At 41.4% G+C, this 27,732-nt stretch overlaps 1 protein-coding gene across 4 annotated transcripts in view; it reads right to left on the bottom strand.

The window, feature by feature from the left end:
- The window catches only part of LOC125453113 (mitogen-activated protein kinase kinase kinase kinase 4), a 272,621-nt gene extending 245,304 nt beyond the window's left edge, over positions 1-27,317 (bottom strand). For all 4 annotated transcript variants that reach the window (XM_048532228.2, XM_059646599.1, XM_059646598.1 and 1 more), the window contains exons 1-2: positions 26,645-27,317; positions 26,256-26,321 (exon numbers count right to left, since the gene is read on the bottom strand). In XM_048532228.2, coding sequence (XP_048388185.1) covers positions 26,256-26,321; positions 26,645-26,701 — 123 coding nt within the window. In that variant the 5' untranslated portion in view covers positions 26,702-27,317. The remainder of the gene's footprint in view (positions 1-26,255; positions 26,322-26,644) is intronic.
- Positions 27,318-27,732: the final 415 nt, after the last annotated feature.

Raw genomic sequence — 27,732 nt, 5'->3', positions numbered from 1 at the left:
AAAGAGACATTTTCCTGAAAACAAAAGCCCCACTTTTCTATTTAAAGAACTATTGTTACTCCCATCTTAATTACACAGCAACCCAAACTTTCATTTCTACTCAAAATTGGTGACTTTCCTCATGTTTCAAAAAAATAGACTTGAATAACCGCAGCACACCAACTTGAAACTAAACCAAGCTGTTGCACAAAGCATACACTCTGGAAATGATAAACTGTTGGGATTTCTATTATGTATTTTAGGGTTTAGTTCATAAAACAACTTTGCTGATTGTGAGAAGAGATCATAAGAGTCTGCATAATTTAATAACAATAGTTACGTACAAAAAGAAAAGTTGATTACTGCCATTGATCAAACTATACTTTTAAAGGTGCTTCAACATATAATTCATGCATTACAGACTGCCCACCTAAGTATGAAAATTAAATGCATTTTATAACGTACTTTTCATGTCATCAGGCTATCGCAAAACACTCCACAACCAAAGAAATGCTTCTGAAGTGTAGTCACTGTTAAAACATAGGAATCTCAGCAGTCAATTTGCATACAAGCTCCCCTCAAAAATGAACATTTCCCAAGATAGTGAGAAAAATGCGTGTGCTCTTCTGCAAAATAGTCCCATGCAAGAGCAGACGAGGCATTGGTTTAATATTCCAATCAAAAGACAACAATTTCTCGCACCACACTGGAGTGTCAGTCTAAATTTTGCACTCAAAGACCGAATTTGTTGAATCATTTTGCCTCTCTTCCTCAATCTTTCTTCAAAAATGTTTAATACTTTGAATGAAATCTTACAATTACCGCAAATCACATTGGTAGGTGCCTGACCCGTGACTAAATTATAGTCTCACTACAATTATTAAAGTATCTCCAGTACACAATGACAAGCAATATATCAATTCTTCATTGACAAACCATTAGTTTATCTGCCATTTCTTCACTAACCCGACTTCAATCTTGATTTTGCATGTTTCTGTTTAAAAAAACAGCACGCTGTCCTGTGGAAACAGGTCACCAAACGGTGGCATGCTTGATGGTTTTCAATATACAAAAGGTCTGTCATGTTTCTTGCTAACAATAATAAAGCATTTGCACAAATTCTTAGTGATACCAAGTTGAGTAACTTCAACAATACAATTGTGAACATACAAACCAATTTTCAGTAAAGTAGTCATTGTCTGTTTGCTTCAAGATGATGGTGGCGCATGCAAGTATTTGATGGTTTGAAAAATAATCTAAATCTGATGACGGCGGGTGACCTTCACTTTTGTCTTTACTGGCTTCAATGTGAACATTAAAAAGTAAACAGATTGCAACACTAATTTTACCATTATATGGAAGACAGAAGAAAATTTTAGCTGTAAAAGGATTTTCATAGATTGAAAACAAAAATCTATGTTTTTAGTTTTCACTTTTAAACAAGAAAATTTACTATTTAAGCTACAAGTCACAGCCATTTAGGCACAGAAGGAGACCATATGGGTGAGTTTGTAACATGATTTGAAATTCAGTTGCTATAAGACTATCAAGTGTCTTAGAGAAGCACAAGAATTAATACTTCAGCACAAATTAAACAAAGCAAGAGCAATAATCAAGTGGCTAAACTGATTTGAAACATTATACAAAGCTTAATATTCTAACTGAACCTATACCAAAATGTAGATCCTAGATCACTATTATTTTATTCTAGTTGTAAAATCACTTCAAATTACATTCCCACATCAGGTCAGAAGCCTGGGTGAAAATATGACTTCCATATTACATTTTATATTTCTTACAATACTCCTATTTTCAAACATGATGAACAAACGTAGAGGTGAGATGTTATTCTAGAATCAGGGGAGAAATCTAGAGGTATTCTGTTTTCCCTTTGCAAGTAAGTTCATGACCAGTCCTAGTAACTGAAAAATTATCTACAAGACAGAATGCACTTGAATGGACAAACTACTTGTAAACTTCAATTTCATTTCCTCAAGCTTGGTACCCTTGACACATGGATACATGGGAGACAATTTGAAAGATGATAATTTAATTAGAGCCTAGTTACAAGGTAAAACATGTTTTTTTTAATTTTACCTTCGAATTTGTTCTTTGTTGAAAGCCTGAATAGAGGCTTATAACAAATATATCTAATCATTGCACAAGCAACCCCACTGTATTTGAAGATTTACAGATAAGAAAAGGCTTACTTATATACTATAGTAATGCAGAGTTCAACTGCAAGCAAAGAATAAGGGCAATGTGAAAAGTGGTCAATAATATGGTTCACATTTCAACTAGGAGATACATCCAAGCAACTGCTCTCGTACTTGACAATGCAAAGATCAATTTTCATATAAACCCATTAAAAAGACAAATTAGCATAACCTGAAAACTAATGATCAGCAGCGGACCAAAACGAGACAGACAAATACTGTCTCGAGCCTCAATAAACTCACGAGTGGGACTAAAATTTACACGGCATAGATTTTTATAACAACAACTGCATAAAAAGGAGCATGTGGACTAGCCATGATGAATCAACAGCTTTTACTTTATAAATCAGCATTATATTTGAACTTCATCTCATTCTGATAACTGCCTGACTCAATGTAAAACAAACATAAACAACCACACCTGAAATGCACTGGAAATAAATGAATGATGAAATTACACACCCTTACATTTCCATCCACTATTATTTTAAAAAAGTAAATTACCAGAATAAGGGGAAATCAGAACTTGTGCTGTGAACACCTGAAAACTTAAACGTGAAAAAGTAATGCAGTACAGACATTGTCTTAGAGAAAGATCAAGCACTTGGGTTTTAAGGAGAAAGGTGCTTTTGTATTCACTATCTTTCCTTCCTGTATAGCCTCTCTTTCTTCCTTTAGAGGAAGCAGAAAACTGCAGGTGTGGAGATCTGTAATATAAAACAAAATGTTAGAGAAACTCAGCTAGTCTGACTGCATCTGTGGAGGCAGAAAAACAGTAAACTTTCTGAGTCAATATGACTCATCTTCATAAGTGCTATTCCAAAAACAAGTCATAATGGATTCAAAATGTTAATTCAAATTGTCACAGATATTGCCAGACCAGAGTTTCTCCAGCACTTTGCTTCTCTTTATCCTCTTGCCTTTACGCCAACTGAACATCTGAATTCAGCATGAGAGTCAGCCAATTGCATTTGGGTATCTTTCATTCATCACTAGGATAACTTCAAATTGAGCCAGCCACACTCCAATAATCAAAAAACTGTTAGAAAATAGGCATTTTCTCAGCAAACCAGAAACTGGCAATATTAAATAGCATTTTGAAAATATTAAATGAAGTGTTCTGAATAAAATTAACAGCTTTCTTTCCAAAAGGGAAGTAATTCAACTGATCTTAGCTCCAATTACAATATTTGAAACAAAAAGCATGTTGTACTTAAAGACACAAAAAATACAAAACAAATAACAAATTAGTTTCTTTATTTCAAATCAACTTCTCTGCAACAAGTTTTATTAGTAAAGAGTGCCAGTTGATAAAGCTGTCCTGAACAAACATACTGTATCTATAATTCCCTTCATATATAAATTAAAATACAGCTTTTCTCTGTACCATTCATATCATGTCTCCGTACTGATGGTGCCTATAGACTGGCTCAACTGGAAGTTTAAGTTCTGTATCTAAAATAATTTATGTAATCATAATCCCCTTTGGCAAATACCCATCTTCATATAAACAGTGAGACAAGACCAACTTCTCACACCCTATGGAACCTCTTCATAACGAACCTCTAATACAACTGTGGGCCATAGTTTAACAATGAATATTTCAAAACTGAGGAAGCAGGATGTGCAAGTTTCGTGTCTCTCAAATTATTCTAACAAGAAAACAACAGGGTGGAATTTTCCCAGCAACATGGGCAATGAATGACACAATTGGGAAAACGTGATGAGATCAGAAAAATTGAGATTCTCAACAGAGAAAAGTTTCCTTGCAAGGACTGAACAGCAAGGCAAGGATCTTGCTAGTGGGCAGCAAGAGGCAATTTGCAGGCATTGACATTTCATCGTTATCTTTTCTCACCTGATTTACATGCAGCTTGCTACTCATCCACATGACAGACAAAATCAAGACTGTGCCGAATCCCAACATGATCATCACAGCAAGTACTTAGCTCTTCCAGGTTGCCACTTGTTCTTCCAGGCTTCCATCTTGGTCAGCAGTACCCAATAGCTCCAGTTACACTGCACAGGTAGTGACTGCCTGCACCTCCACCTTATACAGAGAAATTAGCATTCGACAAGCACCACCCAATCATCGTGACATTTGTCAGCTCAGGAGACTTCAAATGATTAGATTGCCTACAGTGTGGAAACAGGCCCTTCGGCCCAACAAGTCCACTCTGCCCCTTGAAGCATCCCACCCAGACCCATCCCCCTATAACCCACACACCCGTGAACACTACGGGCAATTTAGCATGGCCGATTCACATAGCCTGCACATCTTTGGACTGTGGGAGGGAACCGGAACACCTGGGAGGAATCCCACGCAGACACAGGGAGAATGTGCAAACTCCACACAGACAGCCGCCCGAGGCTGGAATCGAACCTGGGTCCCCGGCGCTGTGAGGCTGCAGTGCTAGCTACTGAGCCACTGTGCCCCCCCCCACCCCCCCAACAATGATGCACTTTGGAAAGTTGCTGATTCCTTTCATTGTGGTGCTACTGCCAGGCCAGTCTGCAAAAGGAAGGGCCATTCAACTCGTATTAGAGTAGGGTGCACCTCAAGGCTCCTTGTTTACTTATTTAGCACTTAATCACTTTGTGCCAGCTTGGAGAGTCACTGTATCTCTGTCTTGCCTTGCCTTGCCTTGTCTTTTGCACTTTGCTAACTCTTTCAGAATTCACAGGTCCACAATACTTCTGTCTTGTCTTGTCTTTGTTTAGCACTGATGCAAAGCCAGCAGCCAAGGGAGTGATAATGGGAACTGCAGATGCTGGAGAATCCAAGATAATAAAATACGAGGCTGGATGAACACAGCAGGCCCAGCAGAAGGGTCTAGGCCCGAAATGTCTGCTTTTGTGCTCCTGAGATGCTGCTGGGCCTGCTGTGTTCATCCAGCCTCACATTTTATTAGCCAAGGGAGTGGACACGTTGCCACATGGCACCAATGTTGCACCAATATCATATGTGCAACATGGACCAGCAGCTTGTGTGGCGGACACACTGCATGTGCTTGAGCCAAACGGCCATGACACCAATGCTCAAAATAATCAACCTTGGTCAAGTCCAGGGGGAATTGTCAATTAGGGGACCCACCAGACTGAAAGGCAGTACTTAGCTCATGTATACCGTGAGCTGGTCACACAGGGCAGTTAGGGGTTTCAGATCATTATGGCCTGGAAAGTGGACCATAATCAGTCAGGTTCTGTGCAACTAAGTCAGGGAACTGATTCTAAGTCAGTTGGGACTTGCAATGATATCAGCCTGGGTCAGTATCACTCAGATCTAGATACTCGTCAGTCCAGCTTCTCCTTCCAAGTCGGTCAGAGAAGTGGGCAGTCTACTCATCGAAAGTTACCACTGTGCTAGGGCAACTGGAGAAGTCAATTGTGGGGATTGGAAGCAGCAGGCTGGGCTACAGAGGAGACAATAGTCGTGACAGGGACAACTAAACATGAGGGTGGCAACAACAGTGCATGGGTTACTGCAGGAGGAGGACATCAACTGTCACAAGTCCCTGGAGGCCTCTATCAAAATCCTCCAGCTCCCACTGTATTGTTGACTGCACTAAATTGTCATAACCATGTGATGCAAATATTAAATGCTCAGATTACTAAAAGGCCTGTTTTGTTTCTCATATACTCCACACTGATTATTTGGAACTTCAACCTGCCATAGCAGGAGTCATCACTATGGCTGTGACACAACGAAGGCACTGAAAACTTCAGAAACAGCAAAAGTGCCACAGCCCAGAACCAAAAGTAACCTCCAGTGTCTGCTGAACAGCCTCTACGTGAAGGTGCAACTCAGGGTGCCCTCAGCATGCAAGGGTTGTACTAGAGACCATCTTCAATGATATTGCCTCCAAATTAGCAAGGTGAATGTCGGCAGCAGACTATGGAAATCCTAGGATACAACATAGAAATGTCAACTAATGAAGGAGGATCTGTAACATGAAGTAGTGGGTGGCCATCCTGCCCTGGTCTGTCAAAGTGACAGATGAGCTAAATTTTTTTAAGCCACAGGCTGCTTCCAACAATCCACTGAGAATCCCGTGTGGGATCTCAATCCTCAACCAATAAACGTGTCTAGGTTGGTTCTAAAACAATTTGTGACAGGTCACACCACTTCGTCTCACTTCCGAATGACAAGGTCAGTTCTACTGGCTGGGAGTAAACCTTGCCAAAATAAATGGTTTCTCCTAGGTGCAAGTTCTAAAGAGATCAGTACAATGTTAAAACTGCAGAAATGGGCAGTGCTTCATTCCTAATTAGCTATGACGCAAGGATAAAGCACCAATAGTTACAACACTGATCGCTCCCTGGAGGGTCAGATCATTAGTCAAGAGTAATTTGGGGACCATTCCATTTTATCATTGGCTAACTACAAGATCACAACTATTCCCTTATGTATAATCTCCAACAGTTGTTAATATCATATGGAAAAGTTTCAGTTATGAAGACGGATTTGGTTGGATAGGGCTGTTTTCCATGATGCAGAGGAGATTGAGAGGGGGCATAATTGAGATGTATAAATTTATTAGGGGTGCAGACAGGGTAGACATGTTGTATCTGTTTTCTCAAAAGATGACAAAGTGGACATTATAGTTTAGGAGGAGAATATTAGATAGGAGAAAAAGGATCAGGAGAAATATTTTAGTGATTCGTATTCTTGGAAGTGTTTGATAAATCAACAGGACGAAATGAACTGTGTTCCAGAGCATGGATTTGGCAAACAAAAGTTATGTATGACTGATTTGACGGAACATCCAACAAGGGTTGATGGCTGCATGTTCGATGTAGCCTACATGAAGTTAGCAAGGCCTTTGACATGACAGGCCATCAGATTGTTAAAAACTAAACAGGGTCCAAGGAAAATGGCAATTAAGATCTAAAATTGGCTTTGTAGCAGAAGCAAGGAATTATGGTCAATGAGTGTTTTTGAGATTCGAAGATTGTTTCAGTACAGGATCCTTTTTCTTATCATGGTAAAATTACCAAAATTTAAACTTAAATATAAGGGTTTTCATTAAGAGGAACAAAACTGCAGACTGCAGGAAGATATCAGTGGCCTGGTCAAAATGTAGGAAAGCAACAGCAAAGTTAATCTGGAGGCGTGAAAATGCATTTGGAAGGACAAACAAATTACAGAAAGCAAAATATATGATAGGCTTCTAAGTCTAGAGAAAGAGATGCACCTTGGAGTGTACATGTACAGATCATTGAAGGTAGCAGGACAGGTAGGTAAGGTGGTCTCAATAAGCATACAATGCACTTTCCTCAAAAAGGTCAAAATCTACAACATTAAAGTGGGAAGTTTGCACTGAAACTACAAGAACACTAAACAGCAGCTGAAGTACTACATACAGCGCGTGTTACTAAGTTAGAAAGAACAGTGTGATTGCACGAAAGGTATCAAAGTAATTCAGATCAATATTACCAGGAATGGAAAATTTACCAATGAGAAGTAATCGGATACGATCAATTGTTATCTTTGAAACAGAGGAATACAAGGAAAGACTTATATGAAATTGATGTAATTAGGAGCTGCCTAGATAGAGAGAACAGAAGCTATTGTGAACAGAGAGATCACTAACCAGGGGACATCGTTTTAAATCAATTGCTCGAAAAGTATAAGGGAATTGAGGAGCTATATTTTCACCCAGAATATGGTTGGGGTCTGCAGCACTATCAGAAAAGGCATTAGAAGCAGCAAACATGTGGATACACACTAGAGGCATCATAACCTAGACAGCCAAGTAGATAGAAGGTAGGAAAGAAATTGGATAGCTCTTTCAACCAGCACAGACACAATGGGCTGAATTGCCACTTCCGTGCTTTAAATTTTTCTACGTTTGTATAAACCAACCATGCTATTTAGGCTGTTAATCATTAAACTTATATCAAACCGGGAAACAATGTCCCATGGTAGACTGAAGTACAGTCCATCTGGATCCAGACTGAATACTAATATAGCCTGAGGGTCAACCTTGTACAATAACGACCGCATTTAGGCTGAAGTGAAAACAGATGCCCATATACTGAGAGGCAAAAAAAATCACAGCAAGGGAGCTCAAGACTTGCTCAACTGCTTCAGACTTTTAAAGCTTTTCAAGAAATATTAAGTTGAAGTATTAAGGTAAAATATAAATTTCCAAGCACAAGTAACACTGCCAAAATGATGTTCCCAGCTCCTTTAACTCCAACAGACACTGATGAAGCAATACTGTTTTTTCATCATTAGCATGCCAAAAAGATTGGCATTGTACGAGTGCTAAAAGATGTACCAGAATGACAGCAAAGTACCAACTTCTTCCAAACAAGAAGAAAAAAAATTAAAAATTGGAACATATTATCGTAACAATGTAAATATATTTAATATTTCATAAAATATGCCAAGTTACACACAAGGTCACAGAGTCATACAGCACTGATACAGACTCTTCGGTCCAACAGTCCATGCCCAACATAATTCCAAACTAAACTAGTCCCATTTCCTGCTCCTGGCCCATATCCCTCCAAACCTTTCCTATTCATATACATATCCAAGTGTTTTTTAAACATTGTGACAGTGACCACATCTAACACTTCCTCAGGAAGCTTATTCCACATGCAAACCAGCCTTTGTGTAAAAGATTTGCCTCTCATCTTTTTTAAAATTTCTCTGCCCTCTTGTCTTGAAATTCCCCCATCGAAGGAAAAAGACAACTACCATTAACCCTCTCTATACCCTCATTATTTTATAAACCTTCACAAGGTCGCCTCTCAACCTCCTCTGCTCCAGCCTTTTCTGTATATTTGGGGTAATCCCAATTATACAACCCTTTTAAAATTACTGTAATGGACTAGAAGGCCAAAGTGTCTTACCTTCAAACTCCATGATGGCACATACAAGAAAATTACTACAAAAATCCACATCATTTACAAATATCCCTCAGGATGGAAAACTTGTCAAGTAAAGGGAGTCCAAGTCTAACGTGACATTGATTTTGGTGTTACACTACATTCTTCACCCAACGGTCTTTCAAAAAGCCTAGTAAAAGTGAAATTCTGCAGCGAGCAACTTACAAAAGCATGTCCACCATCTCCAAACACAAGTTGGACTATTTCTTTTTATTCATTCATGGAATGAGAGTGTCATTGACCAGGCAGCATTTATTGCCCATTCTGATTTGCCCAGAGGGCAATTAATAGTCAACCTCATTACTGTGAATCTGCAGATACTCATAGGCCAGACCAAGTAAGGCTGGCAGTTTCCTTCCCTAAAGGACATTAGTGAACCAGATGGGTTTTTCCAACAATGTTTTCACAGTCATCATTAGATCTTTAATTCAAGATATTTATTGAATTCAAATTCTATCATCTGTCATGGTGGAATTTGAACCCAGGTCTCCAGAACATTATCTGGGTCTCCGGATCGACAGTCCAGCGATAATATCACTCGGCCATTGCCGCTCCGATGTCTGAATATTGCTGACTTCCCACATTATTGCAGCTCCAGGACTACTCAAAAAAGGTCAACATGATCCAAAATGAGGCATCCACTAAGTTAAACATGCATGTGCTCTCAATGCACTGTACCCACAACTGCTTAAATGATGCACTGCAACAATGTACCAAGGCTACTTTGACAGCACCTTCCAAACACAAGAACAACAATAGCTGGTGCATCAAAAAACACCATCTGCAAGTTCCTTCCAAGTCACATACCATTCTGACTGAGAATTATATAACCATGCCTTCATCATCATCCTCCTTAACAGCACTGTGGTCATACCTACATCACATGGGCCGCTATTAGTTCAAAGAGACAGCTCAGTAACACTTTCAAGGACGATCAATAAATACTGGTTTTAGCCAAACAAACCAATATCCAAGACTCAACCTGGAAATACTTCAGCCTCAAATCAAAAAAATGACTTGGGCACTCATAGCTCACGACACCCTATTCAGCATCACGTTTCCTGCAAAAAAAAACAGGTTTAACTATACTCTAGGAATCACGTTGGTCAACCAACAAGCAAGACTTCATCACCATCACTAGAACTGGTCTGTTCCAAAAACTAGCAGGATCAGAGTGCCTCATTTATTTTACATGTCAACTTACCGGCTTCTGGCACAAGTATAGGAAACACTGCAAACAAATACCAGCATGCTATGGAAAATGTTTATTTGTGCTAGTCACTTAGCTAGATAGCTGTACAGTTTTAAGATCAGGCTAATAAACCAGCAGAAAATGGCAGCTAAGGTTTAACCATTATTGTTCAATAATTTCCTTTAGCAGTGCCTTCAGAATTTCAAAATAATTGCTTTATTATTTTATCTAATTAATTACTTTCCTTGCCAGCTGACTTTCTTACTCCACCTCAAGCTATAAATTCTGCAAATAGGTGATTTGCCCAATTTCTTGCATGAAATTGGATGGTATGACAACACACATTATCTGGTCTCACAACTATACCCAATCTTGCCTTTGCCACATATTTGCACCAATATAGTCCCAGCTGGCAGTCCTCATATTAGGAGCAGGAACATTAGGTTACCAATAGCACAGTGAACTGTAGCATTTTTGCTACTGCTCAATCTGAACAACACTTTCACCACAAGCCAGAAATGAAACAAGGAAACCTCTTGCTTTGAATTATTCAGACACAGGCATTATCTCTAAGCCATTGGGTGCATACTCAGCTACTTAACCATTATTCAAGTATATCTACTTGCCTTATATTGTCCCAAATAATGGAGTACTATACCAATAGATTTAATTCTACTTAACTTGCAAATGAGTTACCATTTCACTCAAATTGGAAAACAATCAACATTCTAATGATTTGCAGTACATGATTTCCAAGTATTCAATAATACAGACCTTCATATTCAATGCATTTTCACAAAGAGTTGGGCTAGGTAAATAGGTGAATAATTTGAGTTATATGGATAAACATTAGCTTTGTCATGATGACAATGAATTGTCTAGCAGGAACAGACTGTAAACACCAACATCAGCTCTATTGCTGGATTCCTGCCATCACTGGTTCCAGCATTCAAGTCCAATGATCTAATGTCAACGGTATTATTAATCCCCATCAAATGCCCTCCAACATATTTTTTAAATGGAAAAATGATACCATTGCCTATGATCAGAAACAACTGTCAGTAAAATGAGTCTGCCCACTCAGTAACTATTAAATAGCATTTTGTGGGTAAACACATTAAGATAAAAACATGAAATGTCTCAATGGTGCAAATTTACCAAAACCTCAATACAACATACTGATAACTAGAAAAAAAAATTTTACTCACTGGCATTTAAAAATTCATTGTAAATTGTTAGTATTCTCATATGCTTATGACTCTCATGACTAACAGTACCCTAAGTAAATGTGCATTATATTCAGAGATTCTTCAGGTCTCAGCCCAAAACATCAGCTTTCCTGCTCCTCTGATGCTGCTTGGCCTGCTGTGTTCATCCAGCTCTACACCCTGTTATCATACATGAAATTCATATTGGACAATTGTTATTTAATGAGTGATGAAGGGAATGGTGCAATGTCTTAAAAGTTGTTTTTTTTAGAAAACAGAACTTCTACTATATGATGCATTCACAGTAAGTTCAATTTAATATTAAAATCAAATTGAATGATCTTGTCCATCCCAGAGATCACCTGCAAAGGCCAAATGAAACCCTAAATTGGGATAATAAAAGACAACAGATGAGGACAAAGAGGTCTCAAGTCTGCGTGGTCATTCAATAAGCTCATCTGACTGAGCCTTCACTCCACCTTCCTGCCCACTCCTGAAAACCCTCAACTGTATTTTAGATTAAAGATTGATTCAACCAAGAATACATTCAATAATGCAAACTTCGTCATTTTCTGAGGGGAGAAGAATTCCAAAGAATAACGACCCTCAAAAACAAAACACTTTCTCCACATTTCTGCCTTAAATGGAGGACTTATTTTTGTTAAACCAGTGGCTCCTGGTTCTCAAAATACATTCCCAGCACCGACAATGGCAAGCTCCCTCAGAATCTTGTGTTTCAATAAATCCAAATGCATACAGGATCAACTTGCTCAGCCTCTTGTCACAAGCCAGATCTTCATTCCAGGAATTAGCATATAGTGTGTCTGTGAATTATTTCCAAAGCAAATATCTCTCAGGTCAGAAGGCCAACGTTATACTCTTGGCATTGTCTCACCAATTCTCCTGTGTAGTTGTAACAAGACTTCCTTACAATAAAAGGTTAAGATTCCATTTACCTTTCATGAGTTACTGCACCTGAATGCAAACTCTTTAATGATGCATGTACAAAGTCACCAAGACACTATACTACAACATTCTGCAGTCTCCTGAATTCAAGTAATATCCTGCTTCTCTATTCTTACTGCCAATGTGGGTAACCACATTTTTCTTTCCCTCCCACATTCTACTCCTCTGCCAGCTTTTTCCCCCATGATATGAACCAATCTATATTCCTTTCCAGGCTCTTTTCATCTCCCTCAGAACACACTCTCTGATCTATTTTTCCTTATTATCAAAAAAAAGACTACATACACTTAGTCCCTTCAACTAATTAGTATATATAATAAATAACAGTGAACCCAGTACTGAAATCCACAGCATTCCACCAATGAGTCTGCCAACCTGAAAATGGTTAATTTATCCTGATAATAAAATGTGAGGCTGGATGAACACAGCAGGCCAAGCAGCATCTCAGGAGCACAAAAGCTGACGTTTCGGGTCTAGACCCTTCATCAGAGAGGGGGATGGGGAGAGGGAACTGGAATAAATAGGGAGAGAGGGGGAGGCGGACCGAAGATGGAGAGTAAAGAAGATAGGTGGAGAGAGTATAGGTGGGGAGGTAGGGAGGGGATAGGTCAGTCCAGGGAAGACGGACAGGTCAAGGAGGTGGGATGAGGTTAGTAGGTAGATAGGGGTGCGGCTTGGGGTGGGAGAAAGGGATGGGTGAGAGGAAGAACCGGTTAGGGAGGCAGAGACAGGTTGGACAGGTTTTGGGATGCAGTGGGTGGAGGGGAAGAGCTGGGCTGGTTGTGTGGTGCAGTGGGGGGAGGGGACGAACTGGGCTGGTTTAGGGATGCAGTAGGGGAAGGGGAGATTTTGAAACTGGTGAAGTCCACATTGATACCATATGGCTGCAGGGTTCCCAGGCGGAATATGAGTTGCTGTTCCTGCAACCTTCGGGTGGCATCATTGTGGCAGTGCAGGAGGCCCATGATGGACATGTCATCTAGAGAATGGGAGGGGGAGTGGAAATGGTTTGCGACTGGGAGGTGCAGTTGTTTGTTGCGAACTGAGCGGAAGTGTTCTGCAAAGCGGTCCCCAAGCCTCCGCTTGGTTTCCCCAATGTAGAGGAAGCCGCACCGGGTACAGTGGATGCAGTATAACACATTGGCAGATGTGCAGGTGAACCTCTGCTTAATGTGGAATGTCATCTTGGGGCCTGGGATAGGGGTGAGGGAGGAGGTGTGGGGGCAAGTGTAGCATTTCCTGCGGTTGCAGGGGAAGGTGCCGGGTGTGGTGGGGTTGGAGGGCAGTGTGGAGCGAACAAGGGAGTCACGGAGAGAGTGGTCTCTCCGGAAAGCAGACAGGGGTGGGGATGGAAAAATGTCTTGGGTGGTGGGGTCGGATTGTAAATGGCGGAAGTGTTGGAGAATGATGCATTGTATCCGGAGGTTGGTAGGGTGGTGTGAGAGAACGAGGGGGATCCTCTTAGGGCGGTTGTGGCGGGGGCGGGCTGTGAGGGATGTGTTGCGGGAAATACGGGAGACGTGGTCAAGGGCGTTCTCGACCACTGTGGGGGCAAAGTTGCAGTCCTTAAAGAACTTGGACATCTGGGATGTGCGGGAGTGGAATGTCTTATCGTGGGAGCAGATGCGGCGGAGGCGGAGGAATTGGGAATAGGGGATGGAATTTTTGCAGGGGGGTGGGTGGGAGGAGGTGTATTCTAGGTAGCTGTGGGAGTCGGTGGGCTTGAAATGGACATCAGTTACAAGCTGGTTGCCTGAGATGGAGACTGAGGGGTCCAGGAAGGTGAGGGATGTGCTGGAGATGGCCCAGGTGAACTGAAGGTTGGGGTGGAAGGTGTTGGTGAAGTGGATGAACTGTTCGAGCTCCTCTGGGGAGCAAGAGGCGGCGCCGATACAGTCATCAATGTACCGGAGGAAGAGGTGGGGTTTGGGGCCTGTGTAGGTGCGGAAGAGGGACTGTTCCACGTAATCTACAAAGAGGCAGGCATAGCTGGGGCCCATGGCCACACCCTTAGTCTGTAGGAAGTGGGAGGAGTCAAAAGAGAAGTTGTTGAGTGTGAGGACGAGTTCAGCTAGGCGGATGAGAGTGTCGGTGGAGGGGGTCTGGTCGGGCCTGCGGGACAGGAAGAAGCGGAGGGCCTTGAGGCCATCTCCATGCGGAATGCAGGTGTACAGGGACTGGACGTCCACGGTGAATATGAGGTGTTGGGAGCCAGGGAATTGGAAGTCCTGGAGGAGGTGGAGGGCGTGGGTGGTGTCACGGACGTAGGTGGGGAGTTCCTGGACCAAAGGGGAGAAAATGGAGTCCAGATAGGTGGAGATGAGTTCGGTGGGGCAGGAACAGGCTGAGACGATGGGTCGACCAGGGCAGGCAGGTTTGTGGATTTTGGGAAGGAGATAGAAACGGGCCGTGCGGGGTTGGGGAACAATGAGGTTGGAGGCTGTGGGTGGGAGGTCCCCTGAGGTGATGAGGTCGTGAATGGTGTTGGAGATGATGGTTTGGTGCTCGGGTGTGGGGTCACGATCGACGGGGCGGTAGGAGGTGGTGTCGGAGAGTTGGCGTCTGGCCTCGGCGATGTAGAGGTCAGTGCGCCATACTACCACTGCGCCACCCTTGTCTGCGGTTTTGATGGTGAGGTTGGGGTTGGAGCGGAGGGAGCGGTCCGCTTCTTCCTGTCCCGCAGGCCCAACCAGTCCCCCTCCACCGACACTCTCATCCGCCTAGCTGAACTCGTCCTCACACTCAACAACAACTCTTTTGACTCCTCCCACTTCCTACAGACTAAGGGGGTGGCCATGGGCACCCGCATGGGCCCCAGCTATGCCTGCCTCTTTGTAGGTTACGTGGAACAGTCCCTCTTCCGCACCTACACAGGCCCCAAACCCCACCTCTTCCTCCGGTATATTGATGACTGTATCGGCGCCACCTCTTGCTCCCCACAGGAGCTCGAACAGTTCATCCACTTCACCAACACCTTCCACCCCAACCTTCAGGTCACCTGGGCCATCTCCAGCACATCCCTCACCTTCCTGGGCCTCTCAGTCTCCATCTCAGGCAACCAGCTTGTAACTGATGTTCATTTCAAGCCCACCGACTCCCACAGCTACCTAGAATACACCTCCTCCCACCGACCCTCCTGCAAAAATTCCATTCCCTATTCCCAATTCCTCCGCCTCCGCCGCATCTGCTCCCACGATAAGACATTCCACTCCCGCACATCCCAGATGTCCAAGTTCTTTAAGGACTGCAACTTTGCCCCCACAGTGATCGAGAACGCCCTTGACCGCGTCTCCCGTATTTCCCGCAACACATCCCTCACACCCCACCCCCGCCACAACCGCCCTAAGAGGATCCCCCTCGTTCTCACACACCACCTACCAACCTCCGGATACAACGCATCATCCTCCGACACTTCCGCCATTTACAATCCGACCCCACCACCCAAGACATTTTTCCATCCCCACCCCTGTCTGCTTTCCGGAGAGACCACTCTCTCCGTGACTCCCTTGTTCGCTCCACACTGCCCTCCAACCCCACCACACCCGGCACCGTCCCCTGCAACCGCAGGAAATGCTACACTTGCCCCCACACCTCCTCCCTCACCCCTATCCCAGGCCCCAAGATGACATTCCACATTAAGCAGAGGTTCACCTGCACATCTGCCAATGTGGTATACTGCATCCACTGTACCCGGTGCGGCTTCCTCTACATTGGGGAAACCAAGCGGAGGCTTGGGGACCACTTTGCAGAACACCTCCGCTCAGTTCGCAACAAACAACTGCACCTCCCAGTCGCAAACCACTTCCACTCCCCCTCCCATTCTCTAGATGACATGTCCATCATGGGCCTCCTGCACTGCCACAATGATGCCACCCGAAGGTTGCAGGAACAGCAACTCATATTCCACCTGGGAACCCTGCAGCCATATGGTATCAATGTGGATTTCACCAGTTTCAAAATCTCCCCTTCCCCTACTGCATCCCTAAACCAGCCCAGTTCGTCCCCTCCCCCCACTGCACCACACAACCAGCCCAGCTCTTCCCCCCCACCCACTGCATCCCAAAACCTGTCCAACCTGTCTCTGCCTCCCTAACCGGTTCTTCCTCTCACCCATCCCTTTCTCCCACCCCAAGCCGCACCCCCATCTACCTACTAACCTCATCCCACCTCCTTGACCTGTCCGTCTTCCCTGGACTGACCTATCCCCTCCCTACCTCCCCACCTACACTCTCTCCGCCTATCTTCTTTACTCGCCATCTTCGGTCCGCCTCCCCCTCTCTCCCTATTTATTCCAGTTCCCTCTCCCCATCCCCCTCTCTGATGAAGGGTCTAGGCCCGAAACGTCAGCTTTTGTGCTCCTGAGATGCTGCTTGGCCTGCTGTGTTCATCCAGCCTCACATTTTATTATCTTGGAATTCTCCAGCATCTGCAGTTCCCATTATCTCTAATTTATCCTGTTTCCTGCTTTTTGGTTATTGTCTAATCATGAAAACATATTACACCCAAGACCATGAGTTCTTGTACTGTATAAGGGACCTTCTTCAATGCCTTTTGCCAATCCAATACCTTATAACTACTGGTATTCCTTTATCCATCCCATATGTTGAATTCTCAAAAGAACTAAGAAATTTATTGCACACGACTTCTCTTTCACATCCTACTCTCTGGAAATCCCAAAATACTTCATGTGCCCAGATGTGCCAATGTCCCAAGTAATTTGGCATGGAACAAGGTAAAAAAAATTCAAACACACTAAATGGTTTATTGTCTTAGAACAGGCAATAATAATAGTGCTATTTTAAGTAGGGCTACACTTTGACAGTTGTTAACAATCTGCAGTTTCTCATTCCTTTATAACTTATACAAATTTAACTTTTCTTTGCTTCAAAAATCGGTCAAGTTAAAAAAAAGTCCACAAGTTACAATAGTACTCCAGGCAAAGAATGAAAAAGTTATATTTGCAGTCATTTCAAAAAGATCGTAATTGCCACAATGGCCTTGCCAACATTGGGTAACCATTAATTTAGACGGACTATCTTTCAGTTCTCAATGTAGTCTAAAAATTAATTTCTCAAATAGCAGTCTGGGTTGGAGGGATATAAAGAATAAGATGCAAAAATATGGTGAGAACTGTTGCTCATGCATGGGAAATTCTGACAGGTTACTTGGGCTGCATGGTCTGATCCCACATAATAAATATATATTTCTGTTGTTATGATCCCAGCAGTGACAACTGGACAGATTTCAACTGAATTCTCATTTGATGTCATATTTATTTTTAAATGGTATCATGATCTTTCACTGAAACATTTAGCATGTAATGTTGTGGATTTGTCTTTAACAATAAAACAGATGATTATCAGACAATAGATAAAATTAAATAAACTAAGTATTTAATACGGCAGTTTGAAAGATTTCAAAACACACAGCACAACACAATTCCAGCTATACCCAATGCTATCCTTTCACAGCATTCGAATGAGACAGAGCGCGAGAAAGAGGGAGAGACAGCATTCCCTTTCTCACATCTACATGTTTGACAACTCTTGGTCCCCCACTTGCCAGGCTTGAGAGCCTAATCCTCTTCCTTAAAATTAGTCCCACTGTCAAGCTTAAAATTTTCTTAGCTTGCAACAGTCCCTTCACCATTCTAACCAAACATTTCTGGTTGGAAATTTTAAAATTAAAATCCTTACTCTGTCTACAAACAGTTCTGAACTAACCCCTTTCTCCAGGGGACATTGTTTTTACATTTGATCTCATCTAGGTCCCATGCAAACTGCCCCCAAAGGTTTTCTAATTTACACATTTTTCTAAAATACAAACCACTTCTCCCAAAGCAAGGCTTTTCAACATTCGATCTCGCCAACCAAAAATTTTCAAAAAAAACTTAAACAAATTCCCACCATCATTCCAGCAAGGTTTCAGTCACCTACTCTCTGACACATACGGGTTTAAGATTGTGGCTCCCAAAAGACTGCCAAGTTAATAACTAAATTCCTTCATAAATACAGACACTAGTTCAAATTTCAAACTCAAAGTAATACTTACCAATTTATATATGTATCATATTAATTTTTTATTGTTTGTAGTATCCCCATCATGGGGAAAACAGGCCATCCGGCCCAACAAGTCTACGCCAACACTCAGAACAGCATCCCATCTATACCTATCCCCCACTCTATCCTGTAACTTTGCCTTTTCCACGGCTAATCTACCTAAGCTACACACCGCACCCCCCCCCACCCAACACTGCGGGAAATTTAGCAAGACCAATCTACCTAACTTGGATACCTTTGGACTGTGGGAGGAAACCGGAGCACCAAATGGAAACCCATGTAGGCACAGGGAGAACGTGCAAACTCCACACAGATAGACAGTCACCTGAAGATGGAATTGATCCCGGGTCCCTGGTGCTAAGAGACAGCAGTGCTAACCACTGAGCCACTGCAATATTGTATGGCCTATCTTTGAAAGTCTCCTCACCTTAAAAGCTCTCCAACTGAGCTGGATTTATACCTTGCATTCTCACTCTTGCACCTTACTGTATTATGAAAACCCATTAAAACAACAGATTTTCACACTGCTCAGTCACATTTTTATGAAAACTTTTGTTCAGCAGGAACTCTTGTATTGTGAATGGAACACATGACATGTGACCTATGTGGATCAACATAAACTACATGAGTTTTAAAATGACCTAAGAATTTAGAACATTGCATTTCAGATTTTTCCAGTGTTATAACTAATATTTGTATAAATAGTTTTTGTGTGTGTAATGCTAGTTTTGAGTTTAATATGATTTAAAGTGATATTAAAATGCTTATCGATACTGGAATGAACAGAAATGATTTGTGGCAACATTTCACACACACATCTTTAAAAAGTATTACATTTGACCATATTAGTCTCCAGTTTATAGTTTCAGTGCCATGTCTCCCATAGAGGAACAATACAATATCAATACTAGCAGTATCGGCTGCACTTCTACAAACAAAAGGCAGAAACAAAGATTTCCAATGTAATGTGGTTAGTACAGATAAAAATACACTCCTACAAGACATAACGAGACTAACTCTAAGCTCAAGGACATGGTGAAAATTGCTACCATCCCTCATTTACACCCAGAAAATTGTTTGCCCTTCAGGTTTTGAGCGAACAAAAGCAGCCATTTAGGAATTGGCATAAAATGTAAAGTCAGTTCTCTATTTTTAAACTTGACCATCATTTCTACTCAAATTGAGGAAATTAAAAAAATTTACCTTATTGTAAATACTGTTGCCATATTGTATCAGCTTGCACTCTTTGCTCATGTTTTACAATAAAAATACCTCAGGCAGCTCGAATCATTTTGTACTTCAAAAATCCAATATCATATGCAGCTCAAAACACATGAAAAGCTCAAGAATATGCCAAGTAGCATATTAGAGACATAATGAGGTTGGAGTGAACTATTAAAGTTATACAATGCTACAACACCTTGAAAATAAATCACATACATCACCACTATTTCAGCACCTTAATTATTTAGATACTTCCAAAAATCCTATAAAATGTTTCTATTATTCCCCCACTCAAAATGTTTCCACAGTTTTGTTTACAATTGCCACTAAGCATGCACAGCTCCAAAACTGTCAGTCTCCTGAGTGAATTAAACATTATATTAAGTAACAGAAATGGCTCTTTACTTCTGTAAATTGACTTATACTAACCAGATAGATCACACAAACCACATCTTAAACTGGGGCCCTGATTTTTTTTCCCAGGCCTATGCTTTATAAAAAAAAAGTCAGTTTGAGATCAAATGACCAGATTCAGGTCACTTTAAACTATAAAGCTAACACCCAACACATTCTGGTCCACAGTCTTGCAAATTGTTTTGCACACGCAGAACACGATTTCAATGACTTGCATTTATATAGCATTACAACGTCATGAAACATTCCAGGAGGCTTCAGAGGCATTATAAAACAACACTGGACATCAAATTTCATAAGCAGTTAATGGTAGAGATGACCAAAAGCTTGATATAAGTGGTTGGTTTTAAGGAATGTCTTAATGAACAAGAGGTGAAAAAGGAACAAAGCTTAAGGAAAGATCTTACGATGTTCACTACCGAAGGCAAGTTAGCCAAAAGCAAGACCAAAGAAACAGAACTGGAGGATCAGTGTTCTCGGGACATTGTTAAAAATGCTAGAGATTAGAGAGTTGGGACAAGACCAAGGAAGAAACTGTACACAGTCTTTATTTTTTAAAAAAAATCACAACATTGTTCACAACTGAACAACGAAGGGCATCTTGTACAAAGGTTGATGATTTCACAGGACTTGGTGAGAGTCAGGAAACAGGCAACAGACTTAGGAAAAATTCAGCTTTACATTGGGTAGACAAATGGCCATAGGCGCTGATTAGTCAGAACTGGCAAGTGGCAAAAGCCTAGGTGAAAGTTTCAGCAGATATGCAGAGATGGGGCACAGAGAGATCATGCTAGAGGCAGAAGTAAAATTGGTGGGAGCAAGCATGTAGGGTTGCACTGCATGTGCAACTCAGTTGCATCCAAGATTAGGTTTCCCCATATGCAATGATCACAAGGTGAAAGATTTTCTCCTGTCTCCCAGCTGACATTGCAGCTACACTCCAATACAGACCCCTTAGTTCTACCATACAAAAGGTCCCAAACAACACTGCCCCAAGTACACCTAATCTCCACTTCTGTCCCAGTACGTACAACTATATAAAATAAACAAAAACAGAACCTGCTGGAGAACCTGTCTCTCCAGCAGGTCTGGCAGCATCTATGGAGAGAAACCAGAGTTAATGTTTTTGAGTTCAGCAACCCTTCTTTAGGACTGAGTCCGGGAGGAGTGGTGGTAGTAGTGGTAGTAGAAGTCTGCAGTGGGAGGGGTTTGGAGACCAACAAAGAGAGCGAGAGCAAGAGCACAAACAACAGTTAGGTAGACAAGAGGATGGATCATAGACTGCCAGAGAAAAATGTAAGATAATAGTGGGGACCATAAGCACACAAAAATGTGTTGGCTATGATGAAAACAGCCCATGTCATGATAGGGCCTGGGGTGTGAGGTTGGATAATATACATAGAAGATGAACCTCAAGTTTTAAAATTATTGAACGCAACATTGAGTCCTGAAGGCTGTAGAGGTTTGAAGTGAAAAAAAAATGCTGTTCTTCCTTCCTCCAGAGCCTCGCTGGAGCACTACAGCAGGTCCAAGGCAGAAATGTTGGCCAGAGAACACTGCTGTGAATTGAAGTGGCGAGCAACTGGAAGATCGTGGTCAGCTTTTCAGATGGAATGTATATGGTCTGTAAAATGGTTGCCCAGTCTGTGTTTTGTTTTCCCGATGTACAGGGGACCACACTGTGAGCAGCAAAAATAGATGAGATTGAGGTAAATCACTGCTTCATGTGGACGGTGTGCCTGGAGCCTTGGATAGGGAGAATGAAGGAAGCAAACAGGCAATTTTTGCCCATCTAGAAGAACTATTTTGTAACCAACCTGCGCAGAGACGTTAAAACAAACCTCTGGAACAGATGGGACTTGAAACCAGGGACCCTGACTCAGAGCTTGGGATACTACCACTACAGCACCTGAGCCCACTTTTTTGGGTACAATGATAGCTATAGTTGTGAAACTGAATCCTAAAAAACACACCATTAAAATCTTGTACTAGCATCCAATATTAAAAATGGAACTTATTTGATCATTGTAAATTTGTAACACTAGTGTACAGCATCAGTACAAGATAAAATCATACCTGCAGCAAATCTGCTGACTTGTTTCCACTAAAAAGATAATAGAAAATCTAGAAATGGATTCCCTAAAATACTATGTATGCTGAGTCAATTAAATTTTTTTAAACTGCAAATGTTTTGTTGCTCGGCACATGTATCAAGGCAAAATAGAACAGAAGTGGGTAAAGGAAACTGAAATACATCAGTGTATCTAATAGCAGAATGGTCTGTTTGTGTTTCATGTTGTATTGCTCATCATATCTATTTTTAATTACCTATATTATATGTCTGTTCATTTCCTATTATCATATATTCATCACACTTTTGCATCAACGTGCACAATGTCCACATTTACAATGGATATTACCTTCATAAACTTGCAATTAAGCCATTCTGTCAGAAGCATCTCAATGTCACATTTACTAGTTCATTTTGCCTATTCTGTAAAAATACTCCTATGTTGCAGTTATAGAGTCATAGAGATATACAGCACAGACCATTCAATCCAACTCGTCCGTGCTGACCTGATATCCAATGTATATCTAGTCCCTTTTGCCAGCATTTGGCTCATATCCCTATAAACCCTTTCTATTCATATACCCATCCAGATGCCTTTTAAATGTTGTAATCATACCAGCCTCCAACACTTCCTCTGTCAGCCAATTCCATATATGCACCATCCTCTGCGTGAAAAAAGTTGCCCCTTAGATCCCTTTTATATCTTTCACCTTAAAAACTTATGCTGTCTAGTTTTGGACACCCCCACCCTGGGGAAAAGACCTCACCTATTTAGGTTATCAATGCCCCTCTTGATTTTGTAAACCTCCATAAGGTAACCCCTCAGCCTCTGACATTCCAGGAAAAACAATGCCAGCATATTCAGCCTCTCACTATAGCTCAACTTTATTTAAGGTGGCATACCTTTTGCTAAAAGAAATGTAAAAATAAAGAAACTGCATAAATTTATAACAGTGACTGAATAGCGTCTGTGTCTTGGTCTAATAATCCCATGCTCTGAAAACCAACTTGTTTTAAAACTGCATTTAGTTTTGACTATCCATTGGATGTCCCAACATATCAATGGTTATTTATATATTTACGAAGTCTGTGTATAATGAAAGAACCAAGCAACAGTAAGAACATTTCTGACATTACACTCCACCTATAACTTGACTTTTTTCTTTACTCCGAGTATTATTTATTTAACTTGCTTAAACACCTAACTTTTAACAATAATCATTTATTATTTTGGAAACTGAATTGCTTCATGCCATGCTCATAGCAGTTAGTACACAGAAACAAGTTAAACTGGTAGCGTTAAGTCTGACAACTGAAGTAACCTTCTATTCTTTGAAGCGGACTTTATTTGTACGACACTTGTTTGAAACTTGAAAATAGATACATTGAATACATAATCGCATGTCGTACACTAAAATTGCAGCATTTTCTAAATATTATAACATTATGTAATGACTGAAAATATTGGTTAAAAAATTTGAATGAGTACCTGCAGAATACTGTTCTCAATTATCATTTATGCCCCTTTTCAATATTTCACAAGATAAGCTGCAACCATATACAATGCTGATTTACTAACTGAAAATTACAGGTAGCTTAAACAAAACAAGATACATTACATTGTGTTTTTCATCAAGTCTACCAAACATTCACATTTAATTTTAATTGACAATTGTTAGGAGCATCATGTTTAAACAAAAATAAGGCTCAAAATTCTTCTCACTGGTCTCATAATAAAAGATATTTTAAATGAAAAAAACCACAGAAAATATCTTTAATTTGGTCAGAGACTGGTAAAAAAAAATACACTCTGCTCAAGAGTGCTATTTGTGCTACTGATAAACAATACACTGATGAGCTGCAGAAAGTTAAAAAATGGGAGCAAATTTTTTTAAAAGGTTTCAAATTGGATGCTTGGAATCTATGGTAGAAAACTCTCATGCACTTTTGTACTGAACATATCTTCCTGCATCCAACACAACAGCAGCCAAGGGAATATTTTTTCCCCAGTGGAAGTTGGTCATTCCTCGGCATTGTCAGCATGAATTTAATACGTGAAGCAGTTGTCCAAGTTGGACAAATAAAAAGAGACTGTCCATGTGGCAGTGATGAATATGGTTTCAAATGCCAATTTCCAGTCTCAAATAGTCCTTGATTCCATAGCTGAATCTACCAACTCTGTGCATAGAAGTTGGAAAACCAACCAGTGCTGTTGATACTGCTCCTCTTCAGTGATGTCCTCTTCAAAGTACACATGGTAAAAGGTGAGGACTGAGGTCAGATTCTGCCAAGTCAGCCTTCATAATAACAATGACTATTGACAAGTTTAAGTTTGAGGTATTATGGAGCAGTCATCACTTGTGAAACCAAATACTGGAAATCAATTACTTCAGAAGTAAAAAGAAAATTAGGGACATATTTAAAAGAGAAGGCTTAGAAGTTCAATCACTGTACTCAATCAAAGGCTCAATAAACATTCACATGGTTTGGGAAAAAACAGAATGAGTTGAAGTGAAATCAGCTTGTCATGAGAAAAACATAGGGTGAAAGAGAACTATTATTTATTAGGCATCTGTTAATCATCGCAGCACTTCTAAAATTTGGCTTGCACATTAAATTAGCATTATACACCGGGCGTGTCATGTATCATTTCAGCTTTTGATGAGCACTACAAATTCCATTGATCACCTGTAACTTGTAGCATATTTAAACATCAAAATACTGCAAAACGTACTTGCAAGACATTTGTTTTGTGCCTGTCACAATCAAGCCAAAAATTTGAAGTTAAATAAAACATGTCACAAAAGACGTGAAGAAATTAAAACATAACAGTTGTGATGCAACACACCACTTTAGATATGCAAACTAATGTTTTCCTTGAGGAATCGTCCCAAAATGCGTCTTCTGAACAATCAGCACAAAGTCAACAAATGAAAAATCTCCTTGGAATTGGTAAAAAAAACTGCTTAAAATTCATAGAGGATGTCTGCCATGTATACTTCTGAATAGAAATGGATACCAAAAGTTGCCTTGGCATCCAATACAATTAAAATAAAACCTTTTAAGTTAGAAACAAAAAACACTGTTGGGCACAAAAAAAAAAATCAAAACAAAGCCACCTTTTCACTTAAACAGGTCAATGCAATAATCTTTTCACATCAGATTTGGCATTAAGTTTGGGCACCGTGAATCTGATTAGCGTTAAATAAGAAGCTTTAATAACCCCCTCATTCCTTTACTTCCCTTCCTTATTCTCATTTTCTGTGAAGCTTACATTATGTGATATTGATTGAATGGTTTAAAAAGTCTAAATTATGTTTTTTTTCATAAAATATGCAAGTATACAGGCAAACATTAAAAATATCCAGTGCACCCCACTCTCCTTATGACTTGAGCTGTCGTGGCAGTGGCCCAATAGAGTGAAGTAATTGGCGCAAGCATGGATGATCAACAAAGGCTTTCTCGTTTCAAGCGATCCAGCTGGCTGGTACGCCCCGATCAACATAAGCATGCAGAGGATGTAGTGTGAACCGTTGTTGTTTGGAGGAATTAGCGGGACAAAAGATGACTGAACTTAACTACATCAGGTACCACACTGGGAACACAGAAAGAAATGAAGCTAATTTCCTCTTGTCTGGGACCTCTCCACTTGAGTGATGCCTGAATTCAGAATTCCTTATGAATATGTTGATCGGACACTGGTCTGAGAGTTCTCTTCAAATTAACGTGCAACCAACAGCTCAACCCAGCCGTGACAGGATTTAAGAATTTCACACTTCAAATTCGTCTCAATATCATTTTGAGCTTCTCCTGTTTTGTGCGTGTGTTCGCCTGTCGCTTTATCACCCTGAAGTCGGAGTCATTGCCAGCTAAAACCTAAATCAATCCTGAGCACTGCAACATTGAAGAAACAGGATCTAGAGAGTACACCATTTATAAAAATTGATTGTGTTGGAATAAATGTGGTTACACACGTAGGGGATAAGCTTTGTTATGGGACATAGAAATTAAAGAAATTACACAAACCTTGTACACTTGCCCATATGTACCGTTTCCGACCACTTCAACCAATTCAAATATGCCCGCTGGATCCTGAAAAGAAATTTTTTTTAAAAATGTAATTATATTGTAAATCCCAAATCTGATCTAGCCGGATCATGGTGAAATGCAGCTGTTGCGCCCTATTTCCAGGCACATGCCAATACATGCACAAACAAAGAAAGCTCTCAACTACCCCTGTGCTTCCCATCAAAACCTAACTACAAAAAATCCTGACAACTAACTGATTTGGACAGAACGAATTCACTTTTCTGAGCGAACGCTATTTAACAATCGTATGCGTTTGCGTCTAGAGTTCACATTGTCTTTCTATAAACTGTTTTTCTTCTCTCCTTCAAAACCAAGCCTCCACTCACCCGCAAAGAGGAGAGATCTATCTCCACCAGACTTTTAGCAGGAGAGTCGTTCGCCATTTTCGTTAAATTTGTCTTATATTTTCTTCTTTACTGTCCTTGTCGGGTGAGATTCGTGCATTTAGGATTGCATACGAGCTTTGGGAAGTTGCTTCCTCCTCTTCTTTATACCATGATCAAGTGGCAGTAACTCGAGCTCCCAGCTCTCCCCCTTCCCTGAGCCACACAAACACAGGAAACCGCCCGGTCTCTCTCTATCTCACTCACAGACTCACTCTCGCATCGAGAGCGAGACTCCGCCCCACCCCGGGAGGCACGCGGCCGACCGGCCCAGTGTAGGGGGCGCGTGTGCTCGGGCTCGGACTCGAGCTCGCACGTCGCCGCTTGCCCGCTGGGCGCGCTCCCTCTAGCAGCTCTCTCTCTCTCTTATCCTCCCGCCCCCCACCCTCCTTCGCACACAACTGCAGGTTCGGCACAGGCGCCTTGGGGAGCTACCACTTCATCCAAAACGGGCCCTGCGCTTATTCATTCAGTGCCAGGTTTACAGCCTCTGCCTGCCGACTGACTTTCAGCGTGGTGGCGATTCCAAGCGAAACAAAGACAGGCTCTGTCTCGGTTATGTTCTCGGGGCGCGTGCACGAGCCCTGTCTGTGCGGTGTGCGCGCACCCCTCGCACGCTGTGAAACCCTTGCAACGCGTCAAACACCAGCGGAAAACACGCAAAGCTTTTGGCTTCTGGGTAACATCCCGGTCTGTTTCCCCCCGCCCGACAACACTGCTGAGCAGAAGAGGCTGTCCGCAAAGCCAGACAAAAAGGTCATTCATATTCATAAAGGGGTGTGGTAAAGAAACGAAAAATACAGTTCACCAAAGTTTCCGGCACATTTAATAAGAGCACAGGGTAGGATTTGCAACGGGCATCTAAGAAGCTATGTTGGGCAAGTTAAATAGGAGTTCGTCAGGTTAGTTCCTCCAGGAATGTAAACATTGAAGAAAAACACATACACAATAACATGAGCATCTTGTAACCTGGGTCGTACATCGGTGTCAGGCAATTACAAAGCATATCACGTTAGAAGTGTTTTCATGAA

This window comes from Stegostoma tigrinum, chromosome 6 (genome assembly GCF_030684315.1).
Source record: "Stegostoma tigrinum isolate sSteTig4 chromosome 6, sSteTig4.hap1, whole genome shotgun sequence".
NCBI classification, from domain to species: domain Eukaryota; kingdom Metazoa; phylum Chordata; class Chondrichthyes; order Orectolobiformes; family Stegostomatidae; genus Stegostoma; species Stegostoma tigrinum.
Note: the sequence above shows the minus strand (reverse complement) of the source record. Positions and strands in the feature narration are given on the sequence as shown.